This window comes from Hippocampus zosterae, chromosome 18 (genome assembly GCF_025434085.1).
Source record: "Hippocampus zosterae strain Florida chromosome 18, ASM2543408v3, whole genome shotgun sequence".
In the NCBI taxonomy this organism is placed as follows: domain Eukaryota; kingdom Metazoa; phylum Chordata; class Actinopteri; order Syngnathiformes; family Syngnathidae; genus Hippocampus; species Hippocampus zosterae.
In genome coordinates, this window is record NC_067468.1 from 11,042,876 (window position 1) to 11,063,127 (window position 20,252).

The 20,252-nt window shown below is 43.2% G+C and overlaps 2 protein-coding genes across 16 annotated transcripts in view; one reads left to right on the forward strand and one right to left on the reverse strand.

Moving 5' to 3' along the window:
* The window catches only part of LOC127591331 (mediator of RNA polymerase II transcription subunit 13-like), a 146,659-nt gene that overhangs the window by 84,400 nt on the left and 42,007 nt on the right, over positions 1-20,252 (forward strand). The gene's annotated exons all lie outside the window — the stretch shown is intronic.
* LOC127591339 (uncharacterized) overlaps positions 1-20,252 on the reverse strand; it is a 279,941-nt gene that overhangs the window by 10,810 nt on the left and 248,879 nt on the right. The window contains exon 6 of one of the 7 annotated variants that reach the window (XM_052051372.1): positions 3,377-3,884. The exons of 1 other annotated variant lie outside the window; for it this stretch is intronic. In XM_052051372.1, coding sequence (XP_051907332.1) covers positions 3,849-3,884 — 36 coding nt within the window. In that variant the 3' untranslated portion in view covers positions 3,377-3,848. Of the gene's footprint in view, positions 1-3,376; positions 3,889-20,252 lie in introns of those variants that run through there. 5 more of the 7 variants (XM_052051375.1, XM_052051377.1, XM_052051363.1 and 2 more) reach the window with 5 other exon arrangements.

Below are 20,252 nucleotides of genomic sequence, written 5' to 3' on the forward strand. Positions count from 1 at the left end.
CACCTATTCTACTACTAATAATAATGATCATAAGAATTAAAAATAATCACAATTCAGCTTTTGTACTACTATTAAAATTAATACTTCTTGCGTGTGCTCTCCTCGTACTCCAACGACTACAACCACTACGAATAATCATCTTCATCAGAATTACACAATAAAGAGAGTGGTCGAAAGAATCCGATTCTGACGTATTTGTCTGCTTGCAAGCGGATCAAAATAAAAAAATCAACGGCAAAACGACAAGAGTCCTTCCTTCATTAGATCTCCAGAAGGGCGATTGGCGAACCCGGAAAGACGATCAACGCTCCGTCCCGGGCCCGCATTAAAAAAAAAAAAAAAAAACTTGACTGAAGCTGCCAACGTTTTGCTTGTCACTGTCACAGCTCGGAGCCGGCGAACACGTTTCCAGTGGAGTCTTCTCATTGCGGACGCTTTGACGCTCATGACAAGTGACACGCTAGCACGCAGCGCAGCGAGCCCTGGATGTGGCGATTATCCTTAAAATAACAATGACAGCATTCATCTCGCTCCGAAAAAAAAAAGAAAATTGGCAAAACAAAGCTTCGCTGGCTCCCGTGATGCTCACTGAACAGGTCACCCCCCCCCCCCCCTAACGCGACCCCCACCCCTCAGTCTCTCTGGTTCCAATTTAACCATCCTAATCATAAAAGCATCAGGGCGAGTTGCTGTAGCCGATTGAAAACCGACCAGGTGAAATGTGGCCCCCACCTTTCAAAATTGCATTTTCACTCAAGTGGACCGCGGGACCAAGACCACGCAAGTGGGGGGGGGGGGGGGGGGGGGTCGAGGGCGGAGGGGGAGAGACTGCTCAAGGGCACAGCAAATCCGGAGAAGCAGGCACATGTCGTCTCTCCAAAGTAACACGTGACTCCGCACCTCCAGGGAGAGAAGAACATTTTGCAGCTTTTCCGACTGGTCACTTGAGACGTGACGACCAGGCAATTTCTGGCCGACACTTTTCCACTGGGCCGCTCCTTTGCCCTCCACTTCAAAATCAGAATGGCGAGAAGCCGCCCAAAGCACGCACAATGGCATTCCACAAGTCCAGGGATACACCACCACACATTTTACACAAGAAGAGACTAAGGGCAGCACAAAAGGGAGCACGGCAACAAAGTGGAGATTGTGGTGTATCCTACCCATGCCCAACAACATGGTAAGATAACCAAACAACTTTTGGGGGGTTTATTTTGCATGTCATTCTCAAGAAATGACTTAATTTGTTGATTTGCAAAAGCCAATTTATGTTGTGGTCGATTGGGACAACATTTGCAACATTTGGGACGTTACATTTCAAGGCTTTGCCCAGGTTTTGTTTGTTTGTTTGTTTGTTTGTTTTTTAATATAAGGAGCACGATCAGAGGCTCTTCCTTTGTGATTACATTAGCCACAAGGGCTCAAGGGCTGGCAGGCCTCTGTGTCTGCATATAATTCCAGTCATCGCTCTCTATTTGGACGCAGCAGATGTTTCCTCACGTCAGCACGCCCCTGACAAAGCGAGATGGGGAAACCGTCCTTCGAGTTCAATGGCGGCCAAGCAAGCCCCTCGCACTGCACCGACTCTTCACCACCGCAGTACAGCAGTCAAATGCAAAAGGGGGGGGGGACCCCAACAGCCTTAAGGATGGTTTTGTGTTGTGAGATGCAGGGGGTGAGACGCAGGATTGATGACTTGCTTTCTATCCTCTCCTCAAATGAGAAAATAGAGTGATTCCATGCTGATGGGTGACAGTGGCCTCATCACTGACATGTGGGCGATTTGACACATCCTCATTTTTCTTCCGCAGTCATTTGGCTCCTTCTTTATAGGAGAGAGAGACAGACAGAAAGACAGATACACTGAAAAAAAATTGTGTATGGAATTTATGGTGTTTGCACGAAAATAAAATGTGGATCGATCCACACACATTTTTAAAAGTAGACTATAAATCTACTTTTTAAAAAAATTAACAAAAACTCTTTTTGATGTTGAGCTAGCTAGCTAGCTAGTTAGAGCAAATCAACACAGACCACTAGAGCTAGCGAGTGAGAGCGAATAAAACACCGTGTTCAAAATACATTTAAATTCAATTATTCCGAAAATAAATCATTTTATAATGATGATATTATTATTATTGCTATTGTTCATCGTGGAATATAAAAATTGGTGACATCGTTTTCATCTCACAGGTTTCCAAAAGGAAAGAAGAAAATAGGATAAAATCCGTCTATTCCTCCTGCTTCGACAGCTAATACAACAATTTACTTATTTTATTCTTTAACAAAAGTCCTCGAAATATGTGCTAAAGTTCAACTTTGAAAATAATATAATTAATAAAAAAAGCGTGTATTTATCAAGTGTCCAAATTTCACGTGCTCATTTTAGGAAAATAACGTGATCAAAGACGTCACCACATTTTAAAACGGAAATGAAAATAACGACGACGCGTAACTGGCAAACATATTTTCAGGCCTTTGGGGCACGTTAAATGGAGATTGCAACATGAAAAATAAAAGAAAACGATCATTAAAAATAAAATACGATTTAAAAAAATGAGTGAGAAAACAAAACACACAAAAAACACCACCAAGTATATTAAATACATTTTCATTCGGTTTAAAAAAAATCAATTGACACGCGTTTGCGTTTGTAAATTTTTGACCGGTATATTTTAGTGCAAATAAATACGATCGGAGACATGCAGGAGAAGGAGAAGGAGGAGGAGTGGACGGGGACAGCGCTAACGAGAGGTGACATGTTTTTAAACTCCCTTCAGGAGTGAGGCGCACAAAAGCGCGCCGAAGACAAATCAAGTCTTCAAAGTCTTCATAAAATGTTTCCTCGGCTTCTCAGCGAATTATATACATATCGTTAATAATAATAAAAACCCTTATCGTGGAAAATCGGGGAGCACACACAGTCTCACACACACACACACACACACACACGCGCGCGCGGCCCACGCTCACGCGAAAGGTTGGGATGTTATTGTATCAATTTTACTGGGTCGGCCCCAATTAGGCTATTAAAGCTTTTCCCCCCTCCCCAAAACGGATTTGTGGGGCTAAAACGATTTGGATTCTTGACATCCACTGAAAGCCAAGTTTATTTGACTTTCTGACGTGATGTATGCAAACTTACGTCAAATCAAAGTGGCCGCGGGAACCGAGTGTGTTTTTTTTCCCCTCCCCCCTCGTCTTTTCGCGTTATTTGCGACGCAGGGCGGCGGAAAGAAAATAAACAGTTTGACAAAATAATCTGAGATTTATCATTTAAAGGTTGAAAGCGGGGTCGTGTCGAGGGGTGTAAGAATTGCTACCTCGCTTTGCAAGAGCAAATCAATCTGCAACGCGTTTTTTAAAAATTTTTTATTCCAACCACTGAATGGCGCTCGGGACCTGCAAGACATCCTGACATAATGATTTGCTGTGCCATAGAAAAAAAACGTGAAGAAAGAGCGCTGACTGTCTAAAAATGCCTGTGTTACTGTCGAGTCGCTGAAGTGAAATGCAGGAGAATGAATTACAAATGTAGAAGCGAAGGTGGAGAAAATAGACACATACATCAATGAATAAATAAAAGCATTATACATTTTATCATGGCACATTTTCAACATTTCCCACTTGAGGATTTTCTGGTGGAAAATTATGAAGTTTTAAGATTTAAAAACACATTTCTTCATTCACTTTCTTGAGTTTGTGCGTAAAAGTGTGTGTGTGTGTGTGTGAAATCCGTACAGGTGAAAAAAACTAACAAAAAAAGAGTTCTCAGCATGCTTGAAATATTTTGATAACTATAAAGTATGTGCACACTCATTTCCATCCATTTTGTAATCGGCTTATCCTCAGGAGGGTCGCGGGCTTGCTGGGGCATATCTAGGCTGTCTTCGGGCAGTAGGCGGCACACACACACACACACACACACACACACACACACACACACACACACACACACACACACACACACACACACACACACACACACACACACACACACACACACACATTCCTGCACTTGCTGCACAGTGAGGACCGAGTAAAAAGGCCTACAAAGCGAGGACCACCCTTTCTGCTTGAAAAAGAAATGAAAAAGACACATTTCTAGACACAGGAGGGCGCCCTTAGGCAATACATTCCTTTAGATTAAATAAAACACCAAAGGTTAAGAAAAAGTTTTTAACTAGATAAGTGAGGACCGGGCACTGGCCATGCATTCTTAATGATTTTGAAGTAGATTAGGTGCCGTTCACCTTACTAAACATTTAATGATGTAAATTTATAATCAGATATATTATTTTTAAACAGTTTATCACCATTAATTTATGGGTACTGTCATTTATTTAGTTTTATTTAGTTCTGATATTTGTGTGTTCAATACGCCACATGTTTGCACTGTGGCTGAGAGAGGAAAGTATTTTAATCTGTGCTGTACATTACACAGAGAGCATATTTGACAATAAAAGCTGACTTGACTTTATGATTTATTTTTGACAAACAAAAGTACTCTTATTCAAAACTTACAAGAACACCTGAAAAACTTCAACCTTCAAAACGCACACTAAAAAAACTTGCTGCGCCACAACCTGACACATGAACCCACATATACCCTACCAAATAACTGTGCTTTCAAACTCTATTCCTTTTCTCCCCTCTCTCTCATCCCATTCCCTCTCTCCCTTCATCTATCTCCCCCCTATGTCTCTCCCTCTCTCTATCTTTCATCTTCAAGCTTTTTTCCCAATTACATACTGTATCTTTTAATAATTTCATTGTGGAATATCTCTCCATGTGCGGTCTTCAAGGTCTGGCGATGCTTGACTACGACACTTAACGCAGTCATCTTTCCTTGGAACTTTCTTTAATGCTACAAATTTTGAAAGGTGTCGATCAATTGCTGCTCTTTCCTTTGGAGTCCGGGTCTCTTCCTTTTTTTAGTTTCCAATTCTGGAGGGGAAAAAAAGAGGGTTATTAGTGGTTTAGTTGAATATAAACAGATCTGAACACTGCCTTGACTGATAACAGGACCAGAATAAAAAAAAATGCATTGATTCAAAACATGTTTTAGGCATCTAGTTTAAAGCAACTTTGTTGACTTAAAAACACCTCAGCAGCAATTTCCCTCAAGGCATGATTCATGAGTGTTATGCTCTTTACATTATTTAATATTTTTCAATATCCTTAAAATTAATGTGGGGTTTTTTGCCTAGTCTCCGCCTTTAATGTCTTGTTTATCTATGTGGGCCCCCCAATTGGGTGGCAACCACTAAAGGGTGTACTCTGACTACAGCCCAATGACGGCTAGGATAGGCTCCAGCATGCCCCAAACTTTTGTTTTCTATTTCTGAAGCCTTCTATTGTGAAGAACATACAGAAATTGAAGACAATTTTACAACTGAGTAGACCACTTCAACGACTCGTCTTTACATCTGCAAGTCACAGTGACTTGTGCTGTTTGAGTTTCTTAAATTGTTATACGGATCTATCCAACAGAAATTCATCTTACCAACTTCACTATGTTCTTTTCGAACTGCTGTCTTCTTCTTCCCAAGAGATCTCTGTCCAGTCTTTTTGTCCTCTTCATCTAAGAAAGTTGGCATGTTAGTATAATGGTAATGAAACTTTGAGTTGTGTTGACGATGCACTGACTCACCGCTGTCTTCAACATCATCGTCGTCATGTGTAAGTGTTGCAATCCTCTTTCGTTTGGTGGCGCTCCCTGATGTTGATGGTTGTTCTTGGCCATGTGTGAAAGATGCGTCATAGACTGTAAATAATAATAATAATATACTTTGGGTGAATATGCTTTGATGATACACATTTGTAATTCCTGATATATTGGAATGTACAAAAAACAATCAGGACTTGGAGCGGGGGTGTCAAACATACGGCCGGCGGGCCGTTACCGTCCGACAAGCAGGTTTGATCAGGCCCGCAGGATCATTTAAAAGTGAAAAAAATGCAGAAAAGACATGGAACGAAAATTTTGAATAACATGCAATTCATGGAGTATCCGCTAGGGGACACACCGTTTTGATCAGAGTAGAAAGACACATTGTTTTGAGAAGAAGACAACAGCAGTCTAAGTCTGTCACTGAGACGGACGGACCCAAAACAGCAGATGCTATCAAGGACATTTTAATTGATTATTCTTTACACATTTAATGGCACTCTCTTTAGTTTGTAAGGTATAGGCAGGGATTAAATTTATAATTTATATGCACAAGGCTTAAAAATTCCTTTCTTCACAAATCTCCTTTAATCTAAAAGCGCATCACTGTATTTTTCAATTTTACTTGTTTAGTGCCCTTGTACAATCAGTTGCGATGCATATATGTGAATGATAAAAGTCAATCGTACATTTGTCTAAGGAAATCTAAGGTGCTTCATGAAATGTTTTGTAAAAAGATATGTTCATTAAATTTCTACATTTCCGAATGTTCTTGTGCTTCTTTATAGCAGAGTACGGTATAATTTTAATGGCTCGGCCCACTTAACATCTACCGAGGCCAATGGGGCCTGAGTTTGACAGAGTGAAATGAGTTTGACACCCCTGACTTAGAGTAAGAAAAAAAATCGTACTAATGCCAGGTCTGTAACATGTCACTTGTGCCAATGTTAGAGACTCACCCAATCCATGTCTTCCCAACATTGTCTTTTTTTTCTTGACAGTCTTCTTAACTGTCTTATGGCACACCCCTCCATCTATAAAATAAGTCAAGTCAAGTCAAGTCAAGTCAACAGTATTTATAGAGCACTTTCAAACAGCCATCGCTGCATACAAAGTGCTGTACATGGAGCGATTTAACATATACAATAATCAGTAATAAGTAATAAGTAATAAGGCGGTAGAAAGCACCAAGCAGTAAAATCAAGAGCAAATCTAAGTCATGCTGAGTCAAACGCCAAAGAATACAAGTGAGTTTTGAGGAGGGCTTTAAAGATGGGCAGCGAGGAGGCTTGCCGAATGTTCAGTGGGAGGTCATTCCAGAGAGATGGACCAGCAACAGAAAAGGCTCGATCCCCTCTGAGCCTCAGTTTAGTTCTTGGTACGTCTAGCAAAGACTGGTCCACAGACCTGAGGCGCCGGGCAGGGGTGTAGGGGCGTATAAGCTCAGAGAGGTAAGGTGGCGCGAGATTATTCAGAGATTTGAAAACAAAGAGGAGGATCTTAAAAATAATTCTAAAATGAATGGGGAGCCAGTGAAATAATGTTTTGATAGAATCAAAGTTCTTTCCACATGCATCTCAGAAATATGCCAATAATACAGCAAAAGAGGATTCAAGTCGGACAAAAAAACATTACCGCCATATTCACTGCCAGAAACATCACTCATGTCGTCATCAGCGTCATCAGCATAATTTCTTTCTTTAATTGACTGCATCTTCGGTGGCCTTTTGTAGGTGCCTTGGAGCAAGATGATGTACTCAAATGAAATTCCTTACATCTCAGAAACATAGCAATGGTGCAGTGACAGATGGTCCAAGTCAAACTGAAAGCATTACCTGTGTTTTCAGTGTCCAAGTTGATACTGTTACTGCCTCCATCATCTTCATCATCAGATCTCGTTGCTACAGCTGAGTGTGGCACTTCTCATTCTGTGAAAGATGACATTTACACCATGTAAATATGGATGGAAGACATTCACTCTTGCTCCGAGAATGAAAGGGTTTTCTCATTTATGCAAATGGTCTGGACACAGAGAAAATGAGAGCTGTCAAGGTGAAGGAATTACTAAACATCCATCCATTTTCCAATCCGCTTCATCTTCACAAGAGTCGCAGGGCATGCTGGAGCCTATCCCAGCTGTCTTTGGGAGGTCAGCGGGGGACACCCTGAACAAGTTGCCAGCCAATTTCAGGGCACACAGAGACAACCATCTCAAACTCACACCTGGGGACAATTTAGAGTGTTCAATCAGCCATGCATGTTATGGGAATGTGGGAGGAAACCGAAGTACTTGGAGTAAGCCCACGCAGGTATGTGGTGGGAAAAATAAGCAAACGCCACATAGGAAGACTAGGACCGGAATTGAACCCTGCACCTTTGCACTGTGAGGTCGACAGGCTAACCAGCTTTAATCAGTAGTAGTTTAACGGTATTAGAACGGTATCGATCGCATGTTATCACTAACTCCCTGTTTGATTAAAAGTTCTGTCTTTGATCATTGTTCGTTACTTTTAATCCACAGGACAGATGTGTGTCAGAACAGCACACGTGTGAGGATAGTGAGAGGCAGCTGCCTGTCAAGTTGCTGCAACATCCCCACAAATAACTCGACATACATATGTGCGTGCTTTTGTTTGCTTATTGTTATCATTGAAAAAAAGGTTCTGGTTAAAGGTGCCAGAGGCAGAGGCAACTGGGATCAATTGGTGTCTAACTAAAAATTGTTGTAACTTAGAAGTAGGTCATTTGGTCAACATTAGGGCTAACGTTTGAATGTGATTAATTTGAAATGATTTAAGGTTTCTATATTAATTCCAAGCATGAACTCTAGAGCATATATTGGCATCCCTCTTCCTGCTATGACTACTAATGTTATTTTTATTACATACCATCTTGAGCTTCCTGTCTTCTCCCTGGATCTGGTCTTCTCTTTTTGCCACTTTTCAGACCTTTGGTTGAGGTGGCTGCATGTGCTCTTCCTTTTGAAATATTCACAGTCAGAAATCAGAAAACATAATTTTACACTAAAATATGAAGGTAAAAGAAAATATGCCGATAAAGACATGCACACTGTCGTGGAAACAAAGACAGAGGGAGAAAAGAATAAATGGAAGGGGATGACTTTAAAAATATATTAATTTACATACCAGTGATAACAGAGTCCAGGGTTTGCAGACTCTTTCCCTTCAGCGACTCTGTCCCACGTTCCATCGCAAACAGTAGTTTGGCAATCTTGGCCACTTGGAAAGTTTTATCGGTCACTCACAATGGACTCTAATGTCGTGTCCCATAAAACGAGCAACTTGCTCGAGTTCCTGATTGTTCAGGTCGAGAAGCTGACATAAGGTAGCAACATGCTTCCTTAATTTTGTTGACCTCATCAGTTCTGGGTTTTTGGCCTTGCTCTCTTGTGCGTATTTTCTGAGGCACGTGTCACATCCACGAAGATTGGTGGTAGTTCCTTTTTTGGCCATCATTTAACTTCTCTGTTCCTTTCGATTTCATACCTTTTTGTTTTGATTTACATTTTGCCTTGAGGGCCTTAGCTTCATGCAAATCAATGTGGTCCTTTTCTGATCCACTGCTGTTGGACGACCGGGACCCCCTCCCTTCACTGAATGCTGGTTTGTGGTCATCTCCACTTTGGGCGGATGACACAGACTCCTCTGATGATGATGATGGTGGTGTTGACCTTGTGGAGAAGGCTCCGGAATGAGTCTCAGCACCAGGCCTCTCTTTGAGAAGAGGTGTATGTTGCCCTGATGGTTGGGCTTTACGCATTTGAGCCTACACATCAGGGCAGAAGAGGGAAAAACAGGGAAAATTGTTAATTTTGTAGACAACTGAGATGGTGAAAAAGAGTTTTATGCTAGATCTCGGCAATTCTGTACAAAGTTTATCTGTCTTTGCCAATGTTTTCAACACTTGTCTTCCAACTTGCATTCATGAAAATACGACAATGTTTTGTCGTCACACATTTTCACAGGATGGAAAGTAGACCAGATGGAACTAAAACCTCCATTAATAAAACAAAGTATGAGTTAATCAGCATGCATTTTCTAGTCTCATGGAAAAGAGACAAATAATATAATTTATTAAATTAAAAACTGGGCAAAAATCGATGGACATTTTAGTTGACAGGCAGAAAAAAAGAGTAAAATGAATATGATTATGTAAATTAACTCAAAATACGATAGTAATAAATAAAATGGTACAGAGTAGTATTTGAACCTGTGATGATAAAACTCATGTTGGATACACGCTTCGGATGCTCTGTGAAATTAAGCAACTGGCATTTGAAAACACAGTAAAGCAGCTCGCGTTGGCCTGCAATCCGCCTCATTCATTCGGTATTTAATTTAAAAAATACATTTTTCTCGAGAAAAAATGGTTTCTGGCTAGACTAAACATGTCTAGTTTAATATAATACAGCGAGCCAGAGCACTGGTTCATTTGTCTACTTATTTCAATTCGGTATGAGTACAGAAACTAACAATTTATGTCTCATTTTTGCCGAAATATAAACCACATAAATTCAACGCGACGCGGCCTTGCCGTAACCGCCTGAGCGCAAGCCATGTGCGTTGTTCCTAAATTGCTGTGTTCGTAGTTTGCCATTGTTTCTTCGTGTAGAAAAAAAACTACATAAAGCAGCTTTAAATTAAAACCAATTGACGGCCTAGAGTTTACAGTACGCCGCGAGTAACAAGTCCTTCGGTGCTCAGTACGCAGATTGTTACGACGACACTCGTATTCGCGGGTACCCGTCTCTCGACAAAGAAAGGATGATTACTTACCTGAGCATTCTCATTCTGACGGTGGTGCTCCCGGTTAGGGGCGAGTCTTCTCCGTGTTTTCTCCATGTCGTTAAAAAGCCAAATGGTGTTGGTTGTCCCGGTATAGAAATATAAATGGCTGGAGTGCGCCGAAAAGTATCGCGCGAAGACAACGCTCCTCCAGCCTTTGAAGCCAACCGCTTCTTAATTGATGCGAGGGGGAGAGTGGGGGGATGGGCAGAGTGGGGGGATGGGCAGAGCAGCAACTTCGGAGCGAAAACTCTACTTAAACATGATTAACCCTTTCATGGTCTTCTCACTTTAACGTTTCATATAACATAATCAGAAATTCACACAAATTCTTAAACTACATAAAGTATTGTAACAACAGTCTTCTCCGTGTTTTCTCCATGTTGTCAAAAAGCCAAATGGTGTTGGTTGTCCCGGTATAGAAATATAAATGGCTTGAGTGCGCCGAAAAGTATCGTGTGAAGACAACGCTCCTCCAGCCTTTGAAGCCAACCGCTCTTAATTGATGCGAGGGGGAAAGCGGGGGATGGGCAGAGCTGCAACTTCGGAGCGAAAATTCTACTTAAACACGATTAACCCTTTCATGGTCTTCTCACTTTAACGTTTCATATAACATAATCAGAAATTCACACACATTCCTAAACTACATAAAGTATTGTAACAACATTTCAAAACACTTTAGTTATTAATTTATCAATCAAAGAAATTAAAACAAATAAAACACCTACACTGTGTATGCAATGCTCTGCTTCGGTTATTACAGTTTGGGATATTGTCAAAGCTGTTCCATATTTATGTTTGTCCATTTTTCCTACTTCCAAGACTACAACTTCACTTCAACAAGGTGACCGGCTCCCTTCCGCATCCAGCATTTAACAGTGCTGCCATTGAAACCAATATACCACGAAACTGTCAGAAGGGCTCAAGTTGTAGTTTATCAATGTAGCCATCCAATAATACTGAAATAACAACCTATATTTCCAACCTGCCTTTCCAAAAAGATGTGAAATGTTTCTTAATTTAATACAGGGGTCTCACACTCACGGGCTACAAGACGCTAATTTCAGGCCCCTCACCTTGATGTGAAACTTTGCGTCAACGAAGCGAGTCTCCACTTTGTCCCCCCCCCCCAGAAACCAAATATGTGTCACACCCTAATTACTGTCCATTGCATTCTTAAGTACTCATCAACGAGTGGGTACTTAGCCACTGACAAAGACGCAGTTGTCCTGCACAATCTCTAATGTAGACATCTTTTTTTTTCAAACCAAAAGTTCATTTTTACAGTGTAGCCATGTGAAAAGCTGTTCTAAAAGGACATGCATGGATGAACAACCATCCATACTGACACTCACACCTAGGGACAATTTAGAGTGTTCTATTATTCTTTCATGCATGTTTTTGGAATGTGGGAGGAAACCAGAGTACCTGGAGAAAACCCACACAGGCCCGGGGAGAACATGCAAACTCCATACAGGGAGGCTGGAGCCAAGATGGTTATCAGAACCTAGCAAGGGGCCGGTTGCGATTTGCTGTTGTAGGAACTGATTGACTAAAGGGCCGTTCACACGGCACACATTTGCTCCGGCGCTGCAACGATATATTTTGTTGCGATATATTTTGCACCGCAGCAAATTGTGTGGAGCGTTCACACGTACAAAGCCGCTTCACACGGCAGTTTCTGCAGCGGAGCAAAACGACAGAAAACAAACGAGCTGTCGTGTTGGTTCTTTTTAAAACATACTGTATATACACAACTCAAGCGACTACTAGACTGGCACGTCCTTCTCCTTCCCGGTTTCCATGCCTTCTGCTCGCGAGTGACCACCCAAGAAAACGTAAATGAACGATGACTTCAATGACACTCAGAAAAGCAAACACTAATGCACCAAACTGAAAATCAAGAGAGGAAATCACAAAATAAATTCTATGGGGGTGGGGGGTTGTGAACAAACAACAAAGGAACAAACAACTCAGAGACAGGGGGTTCGGTACTCCATACCCACGAAGCACACCCCACAGAACTCCCCGGTCTGCCAATCCAGAGGCACTCTCCCTGTTGACCACGCGATGTTGCAGAGGCGTGTCAACCAGGACAGCCCCACAACATCCAGAGCCTTGAGGAACTCCGGGCGGATCTCATCCACCCCTGGGGCCTTGCCACCGAGGAGCTTTTTAACCACATGGGTGACTTCAACCACAGAGATAGGAGAGCCCACCTCAGAGTCCCCAGGCTCTGCTTCCTCCAAGGAAGGCGTGTTGGTGGAGTTGAGGAGGTCTTCGAAGTACTCTGCCCACTGGTTCACAACGTCCCGAGTTGAAGTCAGCAGCGCCCCATCCCCACTGTACACAGTGTTAGTGGTGCACTGCTTCCCCCTCCTGAGACGTCGGATGGTGGACCAGAATTTCCTCGAAGCCGTTCGGAAGTCGGCTTCCATGGCCTCACCGAACTCTTCCCATGCTCTGGTTTTTGCCTCGGCGACCACCAAAGCTGCGTTCCGCTTGGCCAGTCGATACCCGTCAGCTGCCTCTGGGGTCCCACAGGCCATAAAGGCTCGATAGGACTCCTTCTTCAGCTTGACGGCATCCCTTACTGCTGGTGTCCACCAGCGAGTACGAGGGTTGCCGCCACGACAGGCACCAACCACCTTACGGCCACAACTCAGATTGGCCGCCTCAACAATAGAGGCACGGAACATGGTCCACTCGGACTCAATGTCCCCCGTCTCCCCCGGAACATGGGAAAAGCTCTGTCGGAGGTGGGGGTTGAAACTCCTTCTGACAGGGGATTCTGCCAGACGCTCCCAACAGACCCTCACAATACGTTTGGGTCTGCCAGGACGGACCGGCATCTTCCCCCACCATCGGAGCCTCCTCACCACCAGGTGGTGATCAGTTGACAGCTCCGCCCCTCTCTTCACCCGAGTGTCCAGAACATGCGGCCGCAAATCCGATGACACGACCACAAGGTCGATCATGGAACTACGGCCTAGGGTGTCCTGGTGCCAAGTGCACATGTGGACACCCTTATGTTTGAACAAGGTGTTCGTTATGGACAGTCCGTGACGAGCACAGAAGTCCAATAACAAAACACCACTCGAGTTCTGATCGGGGGGGCCGTTCCTCCCAATCACGCCCCTCCAGGTCTCACTGTCATTGCCCACGTGAGCATTGAAGTCCCCCAGTAGAACAAGGGAGTCCCCAGCAGGAGTACTCTCCAGCACACCCTCCAAGGACTCCAAAAAGGGTGGGTATGCTGAGCTGCTGTTTGGTGCATATGCACAAACAACAGTCAGGACCCGTCCCCCCACCCACAGGCGAAGGGATGCAACCCTCTCGTCCACCGGTGTGAACCCCAATTTACAGGCACTGAGCCGGGGGGCAATGAGTATGCCCACACCTGCTCTGCGCCTCTCACCGTGAGCAACTCCAGAGTGAAAGAGAGTCCAACCCCTCTCGAGAGAACTGGTACCAGAACCCAGGCTGTGTGTGGAGGCAAGTCCGACTATATCCAGTCGGAAATTCTCTGCCTCACACACCAGCTCGGGCTCCTTCCCTGCCAGAGAGGTGACATTCCATGTCCCAAGAGCTAGCTTCTGCAGCCGAGGATCGGACCGCCAGGGTCCCCGCCTTTGGCTGCCGCCCAGCTCACATTGCACCCGACCCCTTTGGCCCCTCTCATGGGTGGTGAGCCCATGGGAAGGGGGACCCACGTTGCCTCTTCGGGCTGTGCCCGGCCGGGCCCCATGGGTGTAGGCCCGGCCACCAGGCGCCTGCCAACGAGCCCCACCTCCAGGCTTGGCTCCAGAGGGGGGCCCCGGTGACCCGCGTCCGGGCAAGGGAAACCTAGATCCATTTATTGTATTCATCATTGGGGTCTTTGAGCCGTGCTTTGTCTGGCCCCTCACCTAGAACCTGTTTGCCATGGGTGACCCTGCCAGGGGCATAAAGCCCCAGACAACTTAGCTTCTAGGATCATTGGGACACACAAACCCCTCCACCACGGTAAGGTGACGACTCACGGAGGGCCCCAGAAAATCCAATTCATTTTATTCTGCTTTGGACATTGAAACTGGAAAATATGACTTGCATTCAATAAGTAAAGAATTCCAATTCCAAGAAACCAAGAAACGATTAAATTCCATATTAGAGTTTGGAATTATGTTGCTTTAAAAACAATTGTAAAGTTTTAAGTCAGTTTAAATATACTGTGTGTGCGGTTGTGTTTGTGAACATATATATAATTTTATTTGCTGTAATTATTTTAGGAGTATGTGACATTGGTGATCCTCGTTACTCAAATACTGTATGTAGATGTTGCTCAAAATTAATAATGCTCGCCTTCACAGCAGACCTCAAAGTTCAAAAAGGCTGTGGCAATTTTGATAATTGACTTAGTCATTGGCCATGAAGAGGAGCGGCTGTTACCTGCTCCAAAACGAAGTTTTTGCAGCACCCCTCCCCCCAGACATGAGTTTGTTTACATTTCAATTAGCAGAGCTGCGCAGAAGCCAGCCACAACGCTTTGCAAGAAAAAAATGAGTTAGGTACTGTATTGCAGAAGTGTCTCCAGAATATCCAATTTATTTCATTCAGCTTTGGACATTGAAACTGGAAAATATGACTTGCATTCAATAAGTAAATAATTGTTTCATCTAAATTCCATATTAGAGTTTGGAATTCATTCATTCATTCATTCATCTTCCTAACCGCTTGATCCTCACTAGGGTCGCGGGGGGTGCTGGAGCCTATCCCAGCTGTCTCCGGGCAGTAGGCGGGGGACACCCTGAATCGGTTGCCAGCCAATCGCAGGGCACACAGAGACGAACAACCATTCGCACTCACACTCACACCTAGGGACAATTTAGTGCTTCAATCAGCCTGCCATGCATATTTTTGGAATGTGGGAGGAAGCCGGAGCACCCGGAGAAAACCCACGCAGGCCCGGGGAGAACATGCAAACTCCACACAGGGAGGCCGGAGCTGGAATTATGTTGCTTTAAAAACAATTGTAAAATTGTAAGTCAGTTTAAATATACTGTGTGTGCGCGGAGTATGTGACATTGGTGAGCCCAGTTACTCAAATACTGTATGTAGATGTTGCTCAAAATTTATCATGCTCGCCTTCACAGCAGACCTCAAAGTTCAAAAAGGCTGTGGCAATTTTGATAATTGACTAGGTCATTGGCCATGAAGAGGAGCGGCTGTTACCTGCTCCAAAACGAAGTTTTTGCAGCACCCCTCCCCCCAGACATGAGTTTGTTTACATTTCAATTAGCAGAGCTGCGCAGAAGCCAGCCACAACGCTTTGCAAGAAAAAATGAGTTAGGTACTGTATTGCAGAAGTGTTCCCAGCATATCCAATTTGTTTCATTCTGATTTGGACATTTCAACTGGATCATTATGATTTGCATCCAGTAAGTAACAACAGTAAGTATTCTTTAGTAGAAATCATGGTTGCGTTGCTCAATCAGTCTTGATAACAGAATTTCCTTATGTGGGACATGACTATGGTACACGTCCTTTATGAACATGCAAGTATGTTACTAAATACATGTGTAAGAACACATGCAGTCAAATGCAAAAATATATGCCCCAACAACACAAATAACACAAAAACGGCAGTATACAGTACAGGTATATGAACAAAATACATTATAACAAGAGTAGTCACAAAATGAGGGCTCTTTACGACCTTTGAGACCTATAACAGCTGGTGGCTTTTCTTTCCAATCACTCACTATCTCAAACTTGACCTCCCCTCGATCACCACCCAAGACAGCGTTGCTCAGCTGTCCAGAACCTAGGCTGTGTGTGGAGGCAAGTCCGACTATATCCAGTCGGAACTTCTCTGCCTCACACACCAGTTCGGGCTCCTTCCCTGCCAGAGAGGTGACATTCCATGTCCCAAGAGCTAGCTTCTGCAGCCGAGGATCGGACCGCCAGGGTCCCCGCCTTTGGCTGCCGCCCAGCTCGCATTGCACCCGACCCCTTTGACCCCTCCCACGGGTGGTGAGACCATGAGAAGAGCTTTAAGCTAGCATTTTCAAATTCTGATTAGAGTCGGCATACTTGAAACATGCAATATTCCACAGTATTTAAGTTTGAGTCATTCGTGTGGACATGCAGCAAGGTCATGAGCAATATTTCTTCTAATTTTCCATTTGTAATAGCATTCACACAAACTGCCTGAGTATTACTTGGACCACGGTGAGCAAAATCAAACAAGCGTTACACCTGTCTAAAACCTGAGATCACAAGTTACATGAAGCAGATGTTACAAAACAAGCAAAAATCAAACCACTGAATAGAGAGTTGTAACATATATACCAGCCCTCATTCGTTACTTTTTTTAGCATGGGTCTTTTCAAGAATAATCAAGTCTCAATACAACCTGTAGCAATATGGTCCCACACTGCCTACTCATTAATCATGGAAAGCATGTCATTTAGTTAAACACAAACATTTCTAGTCTCCTGTCCACCGAAAAGTGTGAAAGAGGTTTAAACAAACAAAGAGGCTCATTTAAGGGGCTCGTAAACTATGTCCACATATGGTTTTCGTGAATTAAGCGGTCTCAAGGGGTGTTCACACGGCAAAATTTGGTCCGGTGCTACACCGGGGCTGCCCCAGTAGAGCGTTCACGCGTGCAAATTAGCTCCGGCGTAGCCCCGGAAAACAGCTTACACCGGACCAAATTTGATCCACCACAGGGAGGTGGTTTAAAAATTTGCTCCGGAGCAAAAGCTCGTTTGCGCAGCAGCACCGATGTAAATTTGCACGTGTGAACGCAACTGGGTTAAATTTGCTCCAGAGCAAATGCTTGTGAAGAGTTTACGTACGGCGAGAATGCGTTGCTTTCACGCTCTGTCGGACTGCATGTGTTTGTTTAATAACGACACAAGACTTAGCTGGTAACATCTTTCCTTTTGTAGGAGACTGGACTGTCTCGGAGTTGTTTGTGTAGTTTGTTCCTTTGTTGTGTGCTCACAACCCCCCACCCCCATATAATTTATTTTGTGATTTCCTCTCTGATTTTCTGTTTGGCGCATTACGTGTTTGCTTTTCTGAGTGTCATTGAAGTCATCGTTGATTTGCGTTTTTCGGGGGCGGTCACTCTCGAGCAGAAGGCACGGAGACCGAGAAGGAGAAGGACGTGCCTGTCCAGTAGTCCTTGAGTTGTGTATACGTTTAAAAAAAACAACAACACGACAGCTCATTTGTTTTCTGTTGTTTTGCTCCGCTGCAGAAACTGCCGTGTGAACGCAAGTGGGGCTGCACGACGCTGTGCCGGTGCTGACATGCTCAGCGGCTTTGTTCGTGTGAACGCTCCACACATTTTGCTGCGGTGCAAAATATATCGCAACAAAATACATCGGTGCAGGGCCGGAGCAAATGTGTGCCGTGTGAACACCCCTTCAATGTTGCCTGCAGCTGCGCGTTGTGCGCGCCAGCATCACCGTGTGCGGCTGGGAGCACGAGAGCTACGCAAAATTGCTCACGAGCACAATTTAGAGGGAGCATTGGCCATGCGGACATTTGGCGACTGATTCACAGCCTCTTCTAAGGAAAACCATGCCTGCAAGCTGAATTCTCGCAGTATTTGTGAATTCACACCAACTCCAGAATCCATCCAATAAAATAAAAATATGTGCCATCCTATTGTCAATACCCATGATAAGTTATTTTATGATAAGATATTTGATTAATTCGGCTTGATGCACTCAGCAGGAGTTGGCCACCATGTGCAAACACGATGCCGTCTCCCAACGGCTTTCAATTCTCGCACACATTTTATTCATAAACTCCTGTATGTAAGTGTTCTGCCCACAGTAAAAGTTTCGGGCCATTTCATTAATAGAAATCGTGTTTAGAATATTCATTTAGTTATCGCGGTGCATTGTGGGTAGCAGACGCCGTGCTGGTAGCAGACTAATCGTTCCAGAAAGCCCGATTGTGGTCGTTGCAACTGGTCCTCCTGAGTTATATTCCTTTCGTTTCACCTTCGAAAGCAATGGCTGTAAGTCTGCTTGTGCTTAGAATTATTTAGAAATGTGTTTCGGAGATCGTTTTTCTTCAATTGTTGTCATTGAAACTCGCTAGCTCAGAGTACAGTACTGCTAACGACATAGCGATGATGCTAAATGAATGCTAACAACATAGCGACGATGCTAGGTCGGTGCTAGCGAGCTAATTAGCATGCGAAAGAATCGCGAAAACGCCTTGTTTACCGTTGTTTGTCACACTTCGAGCTGCATTTATGTCTTTGTTTAGTACCAGATGATTTGTGTTGTATTTATGTATACGAGGTTAGTGTTTAAATCTGTTCATTTCAGTTTCACTCTACATTTCATTGAGCTGATGTCACAGTTGTTCACTGTATGTGTACACATTGAAGAGATATGTCAGATCGTTTTAAAGTGCTATTTTCTTTGTCCAATTGTAATGGTCAGACAGTTTAAAATTATGCTAAATGCAACGTTTATTTGTGCCTCAACAAAAACAACTGATGAAAAGTGGCTTTAACGAGCCTCGAACCTCTCTTTTGTGATGTATACATTTTTCTACTTGTTTAAGTACAGTACTTTTGGATCTAGACAATGTAAAATGTAATGTAGACAAGAAAAAAATTCTATGTCCCTTCATTGCGTTCTATTGAATACAATTAAAGTTTTGCAAAAATGATGGTGGATTTTGGGTAGGACTGAGGCTTTACTTAATTTGGGTACTGTTATTATTAATTGCATTTCCAATTTTAATCGGATACATTTAACCAAATCACATGGAAATAATAGGAGTCCAACACAAACTCAGAACAAACACATTCAATAAAATACATTCCTCACAAAAAAATTGAATTCACATAACTTGTAAAGGTCTTTGAAAAACAAACAAAAAAAGCTATGATGGCCAGTCCCTCCCACCCCCTCCAGCCCGCCCTGACAGCACTTGGTAGCTCCTTCAGCCAGAGACTGTTACACCCGCGCTGCAAGAAGGAGAGATACCGACGCTCGTTCCTACCGACTGCTGTCAGGCTGATGAATAAAAAATAACAATCATAATAATAATAATAATTAAATGATGTGAAGGAAAATTGTAAATAGTACTGCGATTTATCCATTTAAGATAAGATATCCTTTATTCGTCCCACAATGGGGAAATTTACAGCCTCCAGCAGCAAGAATGTATGTAGAAAGAAGAAAGGAGAAAGAGAAAAAAAACCAAACATCTTTCAATTAAATACAATATGAACACAAATGGATAAAAATTATTATTTTGTGTTCATATTGCATTTAATGGATAAAATGGATAATTTTTATCCACAAATGGATAAAAATTATTATTTTGTGTTCATATTGCATTTAATTGAAAGATGTTTGTTGTTTTTTTCTCTTTCTTCTTTCTACATACATTCTTGCTGCTGGAGGCTGTAAATTTCCCCAGTGTGGGACGAATAAAGGATATCTTATCTTAAATAACTATTTCTCAAGGTGGCTCTTCAAAGAGCAGCAAGGGGATTTGTCATTTATAATTTTGGTCCAGTACCAAATTTCGACACTAGTTGAAGTAGAGAGCAAAAAGTGTGAAATTGTTGCAGTACCAAATTTTGACACGAGCTGCAGTAGAGAGCAAAAAGTGTGAAGTTGGTGCAGTACTGAATTTCGACAGAAGCTGCAGTAGAGAGCAAAAAGGGTGTGAATTCCCGGCGAAAAATTCTCAACATGGACCCATTCTGGGGACCTTTGGGGAAAAGCACAGGGTACCCGTTTTGGACA